Source organism: Thermobia domestica, chromosome 3, assembly GCF_964235325.1.
Source record: "Thermobia domestica chromosome 3, izTheDome1.hap1.1, whole genome shotgun sequence".
NCBI classification, from domain to species: domain Eukaryota; kingdom Metazoa; phylum Arthropoda; class Insecta; order Zygentoma; family Lepismatidae; genus Thermobia; species Thermobia domestica.
In genome coordinates, this window is record NC_137456.1 from 325531533 (window position 1) to 325545696 (window position 14164).

The window sequence follows — 14164 nt, forward strand, 5'->3', positions numbered from 1 at the left end:
TTTTCGAAAGGCGCCCGCACGTCGGAAAACAGGAGCCAGTTGCGCCCGATAAGGTGAAAATGTTGGACAGCACTGACATAGAGACACTAGTTTATAGCAACTTACAGTTTTACGCTATTATAATAAGAATCAAACAAGTGTGTCGAAGGTGTCGTAGGGGTTCTGTAAAGTATGTGTCGTCAGTTGGAGAAGGTTGGGAACCAATGAGCTAAGGGAAGAAAATTTATAAAGAAGCTAATTCTTGTATAGATATCTGAAGTTATAGAAAGGTTTCCTCCCTAAATTTGTAGCTATAAAATTATATTTTTCTCGATGACAGTTCTCTCAAGATCCGTTACTGCTCAGAACAAAGATACTTCCAAACATTATTCATTTCAGAATATTTTATTACATTCCGTAACTCAGAATTAATGCTTTATACATAATACTTTTGAAGGTATTTTTAGTCATCTACCTAACTTTGAGAAACTGTTGTTCCTATCCACAGAAAAAAAATGTATTCGCACAGAGAAACCACTTTAAAATCTTAGACCTTTGCTACAATGTTCTTAAGAAAGGATTGTAACTAATATATTGAATGGAAACCTTTTAAAAATCAATTAGAGAGGTGATTGCCCTATTTCTGAAGGACTGTACATTTTATTACAAACGCTATATAGGCAAAAGTACGAAGCACAATTTGACCTGATAATTCCCTAACATTTTAACAAAACACTTCCACTACTGAACTAGAGTTAGAGAATAATTGGTGAATATTATGTTACAGTAATAAAACACACTCTTATAATGTAAAAAAAAATGCTTAAATTCATGACTTCCATATAACAACAATATTATATATATAATTCTGATATATATAATAACTGATAAATTCTGAACTTAATAAGAAACCTTCATAATACAAATTCACAGTGCACATTTTTCGAAATTCCAATATAAGGTTTATTCTTACACATCACTCAGTATTCAAGCAAATTTACTACATAGATATTAGTATGCACCAAGACAGTATTTTGATTTGTAGTACCAAAAATATTATTATTATTATTATTATTATTATTATTATTATTATTATTATTATTATTATTATTATTATTATTATTATTATTATTATTATTATTATTATTATTATTAATAATGTATAAATCAATCTGAGATATTTTAATCTCAATATTTTCTGTTCAGTTTTTCAAGCAGTTCATCTTCTCTCAAGACCTGTTTGTGCTTGAAATATCTATCAAAAACGATAGGCTATATTTACAACAATTTTTAGCAAGACAAAATTTAAGTATTGTACCTAGCTTAACTTCTGCAAAACGAGGAAGAAAGAAAGAACTACTACACATTATTCAGTCTTATATTTTTCACTTTTATGAACCTTTCTCAAAAAGCACTTATTGTTCTTTACTTTATCAAAGGAATCACAGTAAGTCATTGCAGAGTTCATTTTGCAGAGCATTACTCCTTTCACTGTTAAAGTATCCATGAAACTTCTCTATGGAAAAAGCGCTAGATGTTATTCAATATCTTTGTCACCAGAAACTTAATTTCTTGTCTCACCAGGACTGAACAGGGAACTGACCAGAACTCCTGGACGACCCCTAAGAACCGGGACTGTTTGGCAAGTCTGTATAAGAGAATTGTCTTTATATTTTACAAATGTAATTAAAGAAAAATTCTGTAATCTGTATCGTTTCCAAACACCCTTCCGTAGAGAACACCCATCAGCATAGGTAGCGATTATCGGGAGGGAATCTACGTGCCAGGACAGTGTGTGAAATTCTGCAATCTGTGTAATGTATATTGTGTCCTTATTCTGCAGACCTAATGAAATGTATTCTACGCACAGCAAGATGGAGTATACAGTTCAAGAACGAAGTATGGAACATGTATCAAAGAGCTGTTACTCTTGGAGGACCTTCAAATGTTCTACGATGAAAATACTTTGTGTTTTGTAATGGTCATCCAAGCCTGAAAACCAAGACATTCACATCTGCTGTGACTTTGTTCTTTGTTCAAAATATTTTCAGGCATCTGTGATTACTATTTTTATAAAGGTTCCCAACTGATGTCTTTGTCACGTTCTAACTCCCAGTGCATACTTTGGTAAGAGATGTATCCTCAATCTAAAGGAAGAAACAATACGGAATGAAACTCTTGGGCTGACGACATTTTTTCTTTTGTTTTTACCTTTAAATCATAAATATCACATTGAGACTGCTCTTGCCTATGCATACTAGTTAGGCAACATTTCTTAATAAATATTTACGGTAATCGCAAAACTCTTAGCCTTCTCTTACTCGAATTTTCTAATTACGAGTATATTTAATGTTTAAACACTCGTGCAGAATTTTTTTGTGAGTGTTACTATGACTTAAAATGATTGGTATGTGGCAGACACTATTTACGTCATAATGTAAATCCAATTTGCACTAACGACATACTGTATATTCTTGACTCTCCAGTACTGTCACATACATTTTTAAAAAATATGAAGGAAAATTTGGAAAACAATCCACTATATTCAGTAATATTAGAAATAGACAAGAATTATATCTGACTAGGAATAAAGAGAAAAAAGAAAATGAAGGCGCTTTCTTTCCGTGGACCAAGAGTTGTTGGTGCATTTGTTTGCTTGACTGTGAAAAAAAAATCGTACAAAAGTGCAGAAGCAGACTTTCCATTGAGTTGTTAACAAGGTACACTTATTGACTACATGTTCCCTGTGCTAGATTTTTATATTTCTCAATATGCTGTGGGAATGTGGTAAAGTGGGAATATCCCTGAGTTAAGCCTCTGGTTCGAACTCAACTTTCACCAAGTTAGTTTTACGGTGAAATAAATCGTGCGTGTGGATTTTCTAAGAGTTCATCCGAACCATCTCACTTTCTTTGTTCCACCATTTTCTACATTACCATCATAACCGTCTCTCATAGCCTCCGTATATAAATTTGAGATTTTAAACTTTCAAAAAAATGTTTCTCAATGAGTTTCATTTAACAAGTGGCATTGAGTATGGCCTGTGGTACACCTTTATATTTCACAATATCAGGTAGGACGGTTTTAAAATGGCCGTCCCCCTTGAGTTTAACCACTTGTTTGAACCCAGTACCATTGGTAAGACATGATCAGTATATATTTATTGCTTTTAAAGAAAATGTATTTTGTGGATTATAGAGGCTTAGCCACAATACATTGTGGTATATGCAGTGCTAAGCAGTATTACCTTTGATAATTCTTAATGTATGATATTAGTTGTCATTCAACTTTAGAGTTAAAGCAACAGGGGAGTAAGCTGATAAACTCGGATCGTTTTCAAAAGCTTTTGAAAGAATCAGACAATCTTCTTGAGCCATTACTTCAGCAACAGGAGTGTGTAAAGATGTAACTGGCATAGTATAAGACTGTTCACGCTCTTTGAACTTGAGCGATGCTTTACAATTATAGAACCCATCAGTCAAAAAAGGTGACGCCATTTGGACTATAAAGCACAAATTTCCACCAACATTTCTGTCAACTCTAAGCATAAATATATTCCCCAATGCGGCAAACAACAACAACTGAGGAGTTAAAGCTATACAATTATCATGAAGTAATACGAGAAAATTCTTTCCATTGTCACTCTCATAATTCTCAATTATATGAGATAATTCAACGTCCATATGCTTTGTCATGAAATGATCCTGTATTTGGTCGTAATGTATAATGTCATCACAATCTGTTTTAGGACAAGAAAAGGGTCGAAAACGACATGACTGCTCGTGTCGTGTTACCTTAAATCTGACCTCTCTATATGTACAACCTTTGTCTCGATATTTACATTCAGCTGCAAACTTGCAAATAATAAGTGTATAAATACTATATTCTGGTACATCTGAGAGAATATTACGACATAGGCAACAGAAACCTTTACCTTTGCAACATGTACTACAAAAGGGATGACTTGATGTACATTGAACTATGGGCGGTAACAAAATACGATGACACTTATGACATTTGAGTCTATTCAACACTGCATCTAGCACTTCACACTTCTCTCTTTGAAACCTTTCAATATTCGTCCCCTAAAGAAAAAGAAAAGAAAAGAAATGAATTTATAAATATAATGGATTGTAGTAATGTTCAATATTTTACATAGTAAATCGTATAAACTTCTTAAAAAGTACAAATGAGCTATCACATATACTGTCAAATAACGCATATAAGATTAGTTAATAGGAAACCCACAATTGGCACAGAGCACTCTGGTGCAAACTGAAAGATATCCAAACGTTGTCCTCTTGTATTATGCCAAATGTGCTATACGGTAGTTCGAAAATATAGATTTAGTATCACGCATATTCAACCGATCGTCCAAGCAATTGCCCAAGCATATAATCTGTCTTATTGGTACAAAATATCTGACTAAATACGGTGTTCCTAGCTAGAGAATGGTAACTCTTTGCACTAGACGTAATCAGAGTCTAGCTGTTAGACATAAGTCGACGTATCATCATAGCCCCAGCCGACAGTTTATGGCGATCTGAGTACGCTGGTTGGCTCATTGTTTGGAGTATCCAATTTGGGATTGAGGATACATGAGAGTTAGACCTACTGTACAATATTAAATTCGAATCACTATAATGCGTTCAAATTTTACGGCTTTCCAAACGGATCCGGAACACCGGTAATGATTTGAGCACTCTGGGTTACCATAGCTAATTGAGAATACGCACGATCTTACTAGAAAACAGTATCACGTGAAATGTGCAGATAAAGTCGGAGGACTGGATTCAATACGATTCAATAATATAGTCCTCTATACGATGGTTTGTTATCTTCACAACACAGTGCAAGATGTGTTTACTGTATGGCCAGCAAGATCATGGACGGAATTTTTCTCCTTACTGACACGCATGGTTGCCGCTATGTCCTACAAAAATGACTCTCGCCGACTTTCATTCAACTAGATCCTGCAGTCTTCCGAGCGAAGACCTTCTGAATCGCATTTAAAAGTAAGACAATTCTTGTCTGATGGGACGGCTTGAGTGGTCCTTTTATAAAAAGAAGATAGGAAAAGATCGGCATTTTTACACCTATGATAGTAACAAAAAATAAAAGTGTTCATAAAAGCCAGTATGTGATATGAATATTAAATTCAAGTATTAAATATTACATCTTTTTGTATAAAATATAATGTAGTAAGGGTTATAGAACCGCACAAACGAAGCATGGTTGTTAATATTCTTCCTGTTTAGACGCTTTCTCGAACTTGCAACAACAATAGAGGCGCTTGACAAACCAATATACTTGTTAGTTTTGTGAGTTAATAAGCTTATAAACTATTATCAACTCCTCATACAAAAACTATTATTCAAAGTTCGAAAAAAACGCCTAAAGTGGCAGAACGTCAACAATTCTTTGTTTGCAGAATTCTTTATCTGAATTGCTGCAATATTTTTCACAAAGGTGTATCGCTTAATGCTTGAACTTCATACTTACATGAAATACTATGTCTTGTGAACGCTTTTACATTTTATGAAATATCACAAGTTATAAAGGCCGATATTCACCCATTTCATTTTCGTCAGCACGTCGTAGGGAAATTTAGCAGAAAGACCTGAACTTCATATTGTATACAACATCAATAGACCAATAATAAGTTACAATATACGGTATTACATTTCTGTGACTCTTCTGAATTCTTGTAATCTTATTATACAACCCGACTTGAAGTCACTTAATTGCAGAATAGAGTTTTATTGGGTTTATTCGGGCACTACAGACACAGACTGTAGATCACACAGGACATATTCCTATAAACAATTACATTTTCAAGAATTAACTTATGCTCACTCTAACATCTACGGTATTAAGAAACTAATAGAATATGGTAATAGGATGGAAAATGACTACGTGTTAGAATGTAGATTTCTGGAAAATATTTTCTGTGCAGATTCTATTGCACATCATGCGAGCTTGTGATGTATGATATTGTAATCGTGGCGGTTCTTGGAAATGTAATGTTCCCTACAAGTCCATCTTTACTCCAACTTTTCCTTCATCACACATTTCCATGAATACCCTCATGTAAGATAGGTAGTCTACACCACCCAAGCTTTCTCGGCTTGTACCGATCATACCAAATAATTTTTCAGGTACTTACCGCTAGCTGTAGGATTTATTGCATTGATCAGTCACATTCCTTTCTATATGTGGTAGTGCTGTAGGATACACAATAAACCTCATATTCAGTATGTTCATTCACTATGAAATTACTAATGGGAAAACCAAATGAGAACTAACAATAAGAAATGTTATATCATTTGAACTATTTCCAACTGAGTGCTCTGTGAAGTCACGGTTTGCTGGTTCCTTTCTCAGTCAACGAGACGAAAATGGAAAGGAGATGGCAAGTTGCGAGATGTTGATAAAATATCTTGTTGACAAGCAAACAACAACATCAGATGCATATCCGATGATATGTAGGCATAATATAAAGATAACCAAGAAAGTTCTGTTGCTTTTTGTGGAAGCCTGTGTTCAATTGGCCCTCACACCGTGAAGTAAATGCAAATGGACAGATAAATATGTGACCTCCACAGAGCGTCATAAGGGCGTGTATGTTGTGCGAGTTCAAACTGGGGTTAAAAAAAACGCTGCAGCTGGACGGAAGATAGGCCAGATCTTTGGAGAGAGTGTCATCGCTATGCGAAAAGTGCAGCAGTAGTTCAACAAGTTTAAGGACGGTGACGAAACACCCGGAGACACACCACGTGCCGGAAGACCAACTAATGTACAAAATTAAGATCTCCAGGCAGCAATTAAGGAGAACACTGACGAGATATGTGAAGAGTTGGGGCTATAATTCAGTGTGAGTGCAGAAACTATTTGGCAGGCACTTCATCAACTTGGGAAGCACTACAAGTTGGGTCGATGGCTCCAGATGATTTGTCTCCAAGCCAGAAGGCAACGCGAGCAGTCATTTGTGCGTTTTGCTGTTTCGTCTGAAGAAGGAACCATTTCTAGACAGCGTATTTTTACATGCGATGAGAAGTGAGTCCTGCACGAAGCTCCATGGTGCCGTAATCATTGGTCAGCATCACATGAACCGGTTCCAAACAGCCGAAACAACCACTGCACCAGAAGAAAGTCCTGAGTGTTTTGTGGACTGCCCATGGCATTGTGCATCGGAAACTGTTACTAGCTGGTCACAGCATCAATGCAACTGTGTGTTGTCAGCAGTTGAACCGTGTTCAAGAAAAACTCAAAACTCTGGAGCCAGCACTTCTGTATTCCTCCTACAGGAAAACTCTAAACTCCACATAGCTGGGATGACTCGGGGTACCATTCTACTACTTGAATGGGAAACACTATTGCATCCGCCATTCTCCTCTTATATTGCACCGTCTGATTATCACCTGTTCCATTCCTTGGAAATGACCTTAGAGGTCACCTTTCAAATGCCTATTAGGGGTACAAAAAGTACTTGATACCTTCTTTGCTTCACGACCCACCAAGTTCCACAGCATGGAATCCATGACCTTACAGAATGTTGGCAGAATGTCCTCGATGCTAATGGGGACTCTTTTATTATTATTTTAAAGGTAGTCTTATGTAACATATCGATGTTAGAAGGTGGTGGGTGAAAAACGGACAGAACTTTCTTGGTTGCCTTTATACTTGTGATTCCACGACTTTTCTCACACTACCCCAACTTGCCTCTTCTATTCTTCTACATCATCTCCTCCCCTTCTAACCTCATTCTGTTTCTCTCTGTTTTTCTGAAATTGTACGAAAGCGCACTGTCTTACACTCACAGTTGGAAATAATTGTTTTAGAAGCAAAATGTTTTGTAAACAGGTCTCAGCGATAATTATGCATACTTTTTCTATAATGATCATTCCCTTATACAGCGCCAGTCAAAATTATGTTACCACTCAGATGGTAGAAGTTTAGCATTGATGAAATGTGATAAAAAAAATTACTGTCGGTCTCATCCTTTTCGTTAGCCTGTTCAAGCAGCAGCAGCATTTAAGGTTCATACCACTTTTCTCGAAGAATGGAGGAAACGGCAATCCGTATCTTGCGCTTGATGTCGCGAACTTATCTGCTATAAACACATACTTTTTTACCAACCCATATAATCAAAAATCACTGGATGTTCAAGTCTTAGGTATGGGGCGACCATGACGACCAACCCATCTACCAAGAAATGCTTGGTCGAGATAAGCACAAACAGGAAAGGAATAATTGAGTGGTGCGTGATCTTGACGGAAAGAGCCTGGAAGTCAGAATTGTAGTGATAGTTCTTAAAAAGCATACTCCTGCATATCATTAAAAATACCCTACAATAGGGCTTGTTGCAACTCTACTTTACTTCGCACATTTCTAATCGTGGGGTGGCTTGCATTTTTCCAACTGTTATTCGCTACAGATCTACTTTTCACAAACGTGTGATAAATGCGGCGAACCCTTAAACGACTTAAGTGCAAATCGTTCCGGAACATTAGACGGACTACAGTCGGTGAACGATGCACTTAAGTCAAACTTGCTACAACTCTTCTTTGATCCTATGTTAATCGATGAGCCATTGTGTAATGTATTATAACAAGAAAGAACATGCACAGCCAAGTTGAAGAAAAGAAATTAAACTAATCTATCAAAACATTGGAAACAGGGCGAAGTAAGTCCTCTTAATTTGGCGAAAGGGTGAACACTAGAGACCAGTGGATATCGAAAGGTCGATATAGTATATGTTTCTTCTGTGTTTAATGAATCAATATCGATACCATTTGAATGGTAACAATTATGACTCCCTCTGAATGCCGAATAATATGCATTTTAAATGACAGGAGAAACATTGGAAGGTGTTCCTGAAATGTTATCACGAGATTAAGAAGTTGGTGTCCAGATATAATATTTATGAAGTAAAAAAGAAAAGCTCAGCTAAATATACATACGTAGAATGCAGTGACAAAAATGAGGAACATGGATATTGACATAGCATCATAGTTGGATAATGGTTAGTAAGTATAATTGAAAACACAATGAAGAAAAGATAACTGAACATTGTTAAACGATATCACAAGTTGTGTTTGCTTTATCGTGTCTTGAAACTAGCTTAGAGAGTTTGTGTTTCTGGTTATTAAATAGTGCAATATCAAAAAGAAACTCAGCTATTCCTCACTGATGCAGTAATAATTATGAATAACCTGTTTGATCAGAAAGCTAACTACATAGCTTTTCTATGACAAACCGTACAGTTTAAATTTACTATAAAAGGAAGGCTTTTCAACTATTACAAATTACAAGAAAACAATGAGACAGAGGTACCTGCGCAGTCGCCATGTCTTCTAATGCCTGGGTCCTGTACAGTGAAGAGCTGAAAACAAAGTAAGTATCCGTTCACATTAGTAAATATATATTTGTAATTTCAATTTACAATCAAACAATATGAAAAGTTTGTTCACATTTCTAAAACTATAGACAGATGAAACATCTTTGTGTGTATTGATGATTTTTAAATTTATTACATCCATAAATTTTGTTATACTTGTTTTATATATTAGCGTTTTGGTGAACGTAATGGTGAGCGCCACTCGCAATGAAATTATTAGGTGGAATAGATAGAAATTGAATCATACAACAGTATGTAGGCAGTTCAATTTCAGAAATGTGCCTACAGATGACAGGGGAAGATTGATTAGTATGTGTCATTGCATGAAAATGTTGAATTTTCTTTTCCAGTTTACTAGAAAGTTTGCAAATATGTACATACATTTGTGTTCCTCGAATCCCTCATATATGATTTGTTTATAAACAACCTTCAGAAAGCTGGTTGTATTGCGTACTGTTGGACACCGAATGTATATGATTGAAGTTATACAATTCAATCATCAAAATAATGAAAAGAAATACAGGTAATATTTGCGAGTTAGTCACACTGAATGAATACTCGTTCACTTACAGTGTCATATGTAAAACTGAGAGACATCCCCGCTGTCTGAAAATGTCAAATTGTGAGTGAGATCTTAAACGGATAAAGTGTATCCGGTACCACTAGAATGTTAGATGAATATAAATCAGTAAAATGGTCGGTTTAAGTGGTAGACAATAGCCGTGGTTCCTGTTTGAGTTAATTGGTTCTTTTATTGCTACTACCTGTTATTAGACTAGCTAGTTGTAAACCATTTCCTTCCCACTTCTCTTAAGGTTTTTTTAATCCGCTGCCCTCATTGCTTTTGGAGGTTGAATGATCTTTGTAGAAAAAGTTTTGGTGGTTTGTTGTGCTTGTTTGGAAAGTCTTGAGATCGATCCTAGCACATGGTCCCCAGAGACACAGCTTTCCCTATACGTTATTTATATTTTTTCCGAGGGCAGTGCTGCTTAGTTTATAGCTTCTGCTGTAAATAATAGAGAACTTAGATTTGAAAAATGGGAAGGTAGCAACCAGAGGACTCACATAGGCCCTGGACGTTAAATATCAGAAATCATGAACGCTTTTAATATAACCAAATAAACATTGATACTCTGCTTATGTATTTAATCGATTTTCAAGGAAATATTCAGACCAACTTGTTGAGATCCATGAAATAATTTTTTTGTATGAAAACTTCGACTAACTTGTTGGGATGCGCGAAACTTTGTTGGGAAAGTATAAAATTGACTGATGGTCAAAGGAAAACTTGTGGTGGAAGTCTTTATTTATTGGATATGATAAGGATGAAGGTTGGAAGTCTTTGTTTTTTTTCATATTCATACGTTGAAACATATCTTTAAAGTATATCGCATGCAAGCTGGCGTTTATACAGCTTCTACCTTCTACTGCTCACACCTAGGCGCTGAACATGGAAACTGAGTTGGAAAGAACTCTTCTCTACGTGAAAGAAGAAGAAGAAAAAACTACTTTGTCAGCCAATCAAAGCACAGGTAGGTAGACAAGTAGAAGCACGAACTAACTTGTGGTGACTTGGTCCTTGAGATGATTTGCTTTCCCTCCCTTCCGCCTTTGAAATAAATGGAAACTCAGGGAATGAAGAAACGGAGGTAGCAAGGTGAACTAATATATGCTTATGATCTACTCTCCCGCCTTCATCATCCTCCCGCTTTAGAGTATTCAGACGAAAAGGTATGTCGGTGTCATTTTTCATCTTCCTCTGCTGCACAAAGAGGATTTTATTGTCTGCATCCCTCCTTGGAAATTGCCTTCTTTATGATGTTCGCTGAGATGTTGTTCTTCCCCTCCTCCTGTGAAGGAACTTAAGACATTGTCGTCATCCATCCATCCACCATTCTTTGGTACACTGAGATCCGAATTTTCCCATCCTTTTGGAGATTTCCCGTTCTGTATGAATGGTATAATTATTGCTGGAGCTCCTTTTTGTTGCCCTTCTCATGTCATTAAGCCCTCCATATTGTCTTGTACGGGGCAGGCAAACTCACCATGATTTCCTGACATGGACGATATTATCAAGTAAATCATCGGGAATAGAAACGTTACTCACAGTTTGAAATTGCCTGATGAGGAATTATTTTCAGGAAAAGTATAGTTAATGTTGCCAATTGTCATATACTTGTGAATGTTTGTCTGAAGGAAATGATAAATTGTTTGTTGAGAGGGTTTATTTGAGGAAAATTATACTTAGTGATGCCCCCTCCTGTTTATCTGTGGTTGTTTTATTTCATATTGTTGGGAGGGGATGATCAATTGTACGATGAGGAAATTATACTTAATGTTGCCCCTTCTTTTCACCTACCTGTGGATGTACTCTGTCATATTATCGGAACGTGCGAGAAGTTGTGGTTATCTGTGTGAATTTGTCGTGGTCTGACAACTTGTATTTATTTCTGTGACTTATTTTCGAGTGGAAATTTTGAAGAATATTGTAAGTATATAGTGATATCGAAATAGTTGACTGATTGATTAGTTAGATATGAGGCTAATTCGGTTTTCGCACGAGTCAAGATTTTTAAAATTTGGTTAGCGCGAGATATGAGATGGTAAATTAATTCGACCATAAAAAGAATTTATGATTACGTCCAACCATGAGTTTCCACGGGGAATCGAACGCAGGTTTCGCACGGCAAAGTCGCTTACGTAACCGCTTAACTAACAGTCTTTGTTTTTGCCATGTATAGTTCATAGAGCAGCTATGCTGTGATCAATTTGTGGTGGCGTAGGAGTAAGATATAGGCAACTAACTTCAGAGTAAAGTGAATTGTTTTCTGATGGTATGTTAGTTTAAAGTGATATAGAATGGTTTTCTGTGCCTTTTGTATGCAACAGTGTTGGGCAAATTTCAATTGAATTAACAATTAACAATTAATCTGTAAATTTAATTGTTAATTGCAATTAACAATTGAAATAAGTAGTGGTTAATTGTTAATTGCAGTTGGCCATTGAAAAAGGAGAATCAATTTCAATTGATCAATTGATTGAAAGTAATTGCAGTGGAAAGTAATTGCAATTGAATTCTGTAATTCAATTGCAATTGAAATTAATTGGCAATTGATTCAATTGCAATTGATTTCCACAGCAATTACTTTCAATTGATTGATCAATTGCAATTGATTTTCACTGATTAATTTTCAACACTGTAGTTCAGAGAGGGCGTGGGGCAATGGAAACTTTAGCCACGACCAATTGACTCACCACCCGTCGTGACCCACGACCCACCGTGACCCACTCTGACCCACCACCCTCCATAAAACACTCTTACCCACTGTGACCCACAGACCCACCAAAACCCATTGTCATCAACTCTGACCCATGATTCACGCCCTCTTCTCTACTGACTAAAGAGTTTAAACTTGTAATAAAACAAGCCTATAAAATTATCACTCATCGGAGTTTGAATTTCTACGATCAATCGCTCAAGCACCGCACTAATACAATAACGGCGGATCTGACCTTTCTAATATAAATAAAATAGAGTTTGTTCGTGTGTCTGTCTGTCTGTCTATCTTTGTGCGGCCTGTGGACGAGACGAGTGGACCGAAACTTTTCAAAATTTGGTCACGGGTAGCTTGGTCTAGGCCCCAGACCAAGACAAAGAGTTTTTTTTTAAATTCCTTACTAGGGGGTCTCCAGGGGACGTTTACCGGGACCGGCCTGGGGACCAGAAAAGTCGACCGAGAGTTACCAAATTTTGGTCAAAGATACCTTGGTCCAGGTCCCACACCAAGGCAAAGCGTTTTCAACAAAATTCGAACCAGGGGGTCTCAGGGGGGCGTTTACCTGGACATGTAAAAGTAGAACGATATCAGTGTCGATTTCATAGTTTTCGCGGTCGCTGAGATCAATGGTGAAACTCCGATCGCATTAACTTCCAAATTCACCGTGTTCGGCTGCGGGCCGTGGGTCAACGGGGGGGAGGGGGGATACCGAAACGTAAAAGTAATCCAAAATGACCGATATTAGTGTCAAATCCATAGTTTTCGCGGATGCTGATATCAATGGCGACACTACCATTAGCGATGACTTTCAAATTCATCCACCGTTGTATGCGGGCCTTGGGTCACCAGAGGGGGGAATTCCGAGACATGTAAAAATAATCGAAAATGACCGATAGTAATGTCAAATCCATAATTTTCGGGATAGCTGAGCTCAATGGTGAAACTCAAGACCGCGTTTACTTTCATATTTAGCCCCCATCAGCTAAGAAAGAGGGGCTTTATAAAGGGGATCACGAGACATGTAAAAATAATCCACAATGACCGATGTCAAATCCGTAGTTTTCGCGGTGGCTGAGATCAATAATGATACTTTCATTGGTGATGATTTTCAAATTTAGCCACCATTGTATGCGGGCCGGGAGTCACTGGGGGTGGGGAATAGCGAGACATGTAAAAATAATGGAAAGTGACCGATATTAGTGTCAAATCCATAGTTTTCGCTGTCGCTGAGATGAATGGTGATACTTCCACAGGCGTTGACTTCCAAATACAGCCCCTATCGGCTGTGGGCCAGAGGCATTGTTTTTTTTTCAAAATTGGAACCAGAGGATTATAGGAACTTTTACCGGCATATGTAAAAAGTAGTAGAAAATGGCAGATGTTAGTGTCACATTCATAGTTTTCGCAGTATTGGTTGGGGGTTGGTGGGGGCCAGAGGAGATTTTTTTCACAATACGAACGAAGGGGGTCTGAGGGGTGGTTCACCGGGACATGTAAAAGTAGTAGA

At 37.0% G+C, this 14164-nt stretch overlaps 1 protein-coding gene across 2 annotated transcripts in view; it reads right to left on the reverse strand.

Annotated features, from left to right (window-relative positions):
• Positions 1 to 406: 406 nt before the first annotated feature.
• Positions 407 to 14164, reverse strand: part of LOC145681910 (E3 ubiquitin-protein ligase SIAH1B-like) — a 54279-nt gene continuing 40521 nt past the window's right edge. Inside the window, exons 2-4 of one of the 2 annotated variants that reach the window (XM_081753514.1) lie at positions 9316 to 9364; positions 3914 to 4064; positions 407 to 2126 (exon numbers count right to left, since the gene is read on the reverse strand). In XM_081753514.1, the coding sequence (XP_081609640.1) occupies positions 2122 to 2126; positions 3914 to 4064; positions 9316 to 9330 (171 nt within the window). In that variant the 5' untranslated portion in view covers positions 9331 to 9364 and the 3' untranslated portion in view covers positions 407 to 2121. Of the gene's footprint in view, positions 4065 to 9315; positions 9365 to 14164 lie in introns of both variants that reach the window. The other variant, XM_081753513.1, reaches the window with a different exon arrangement.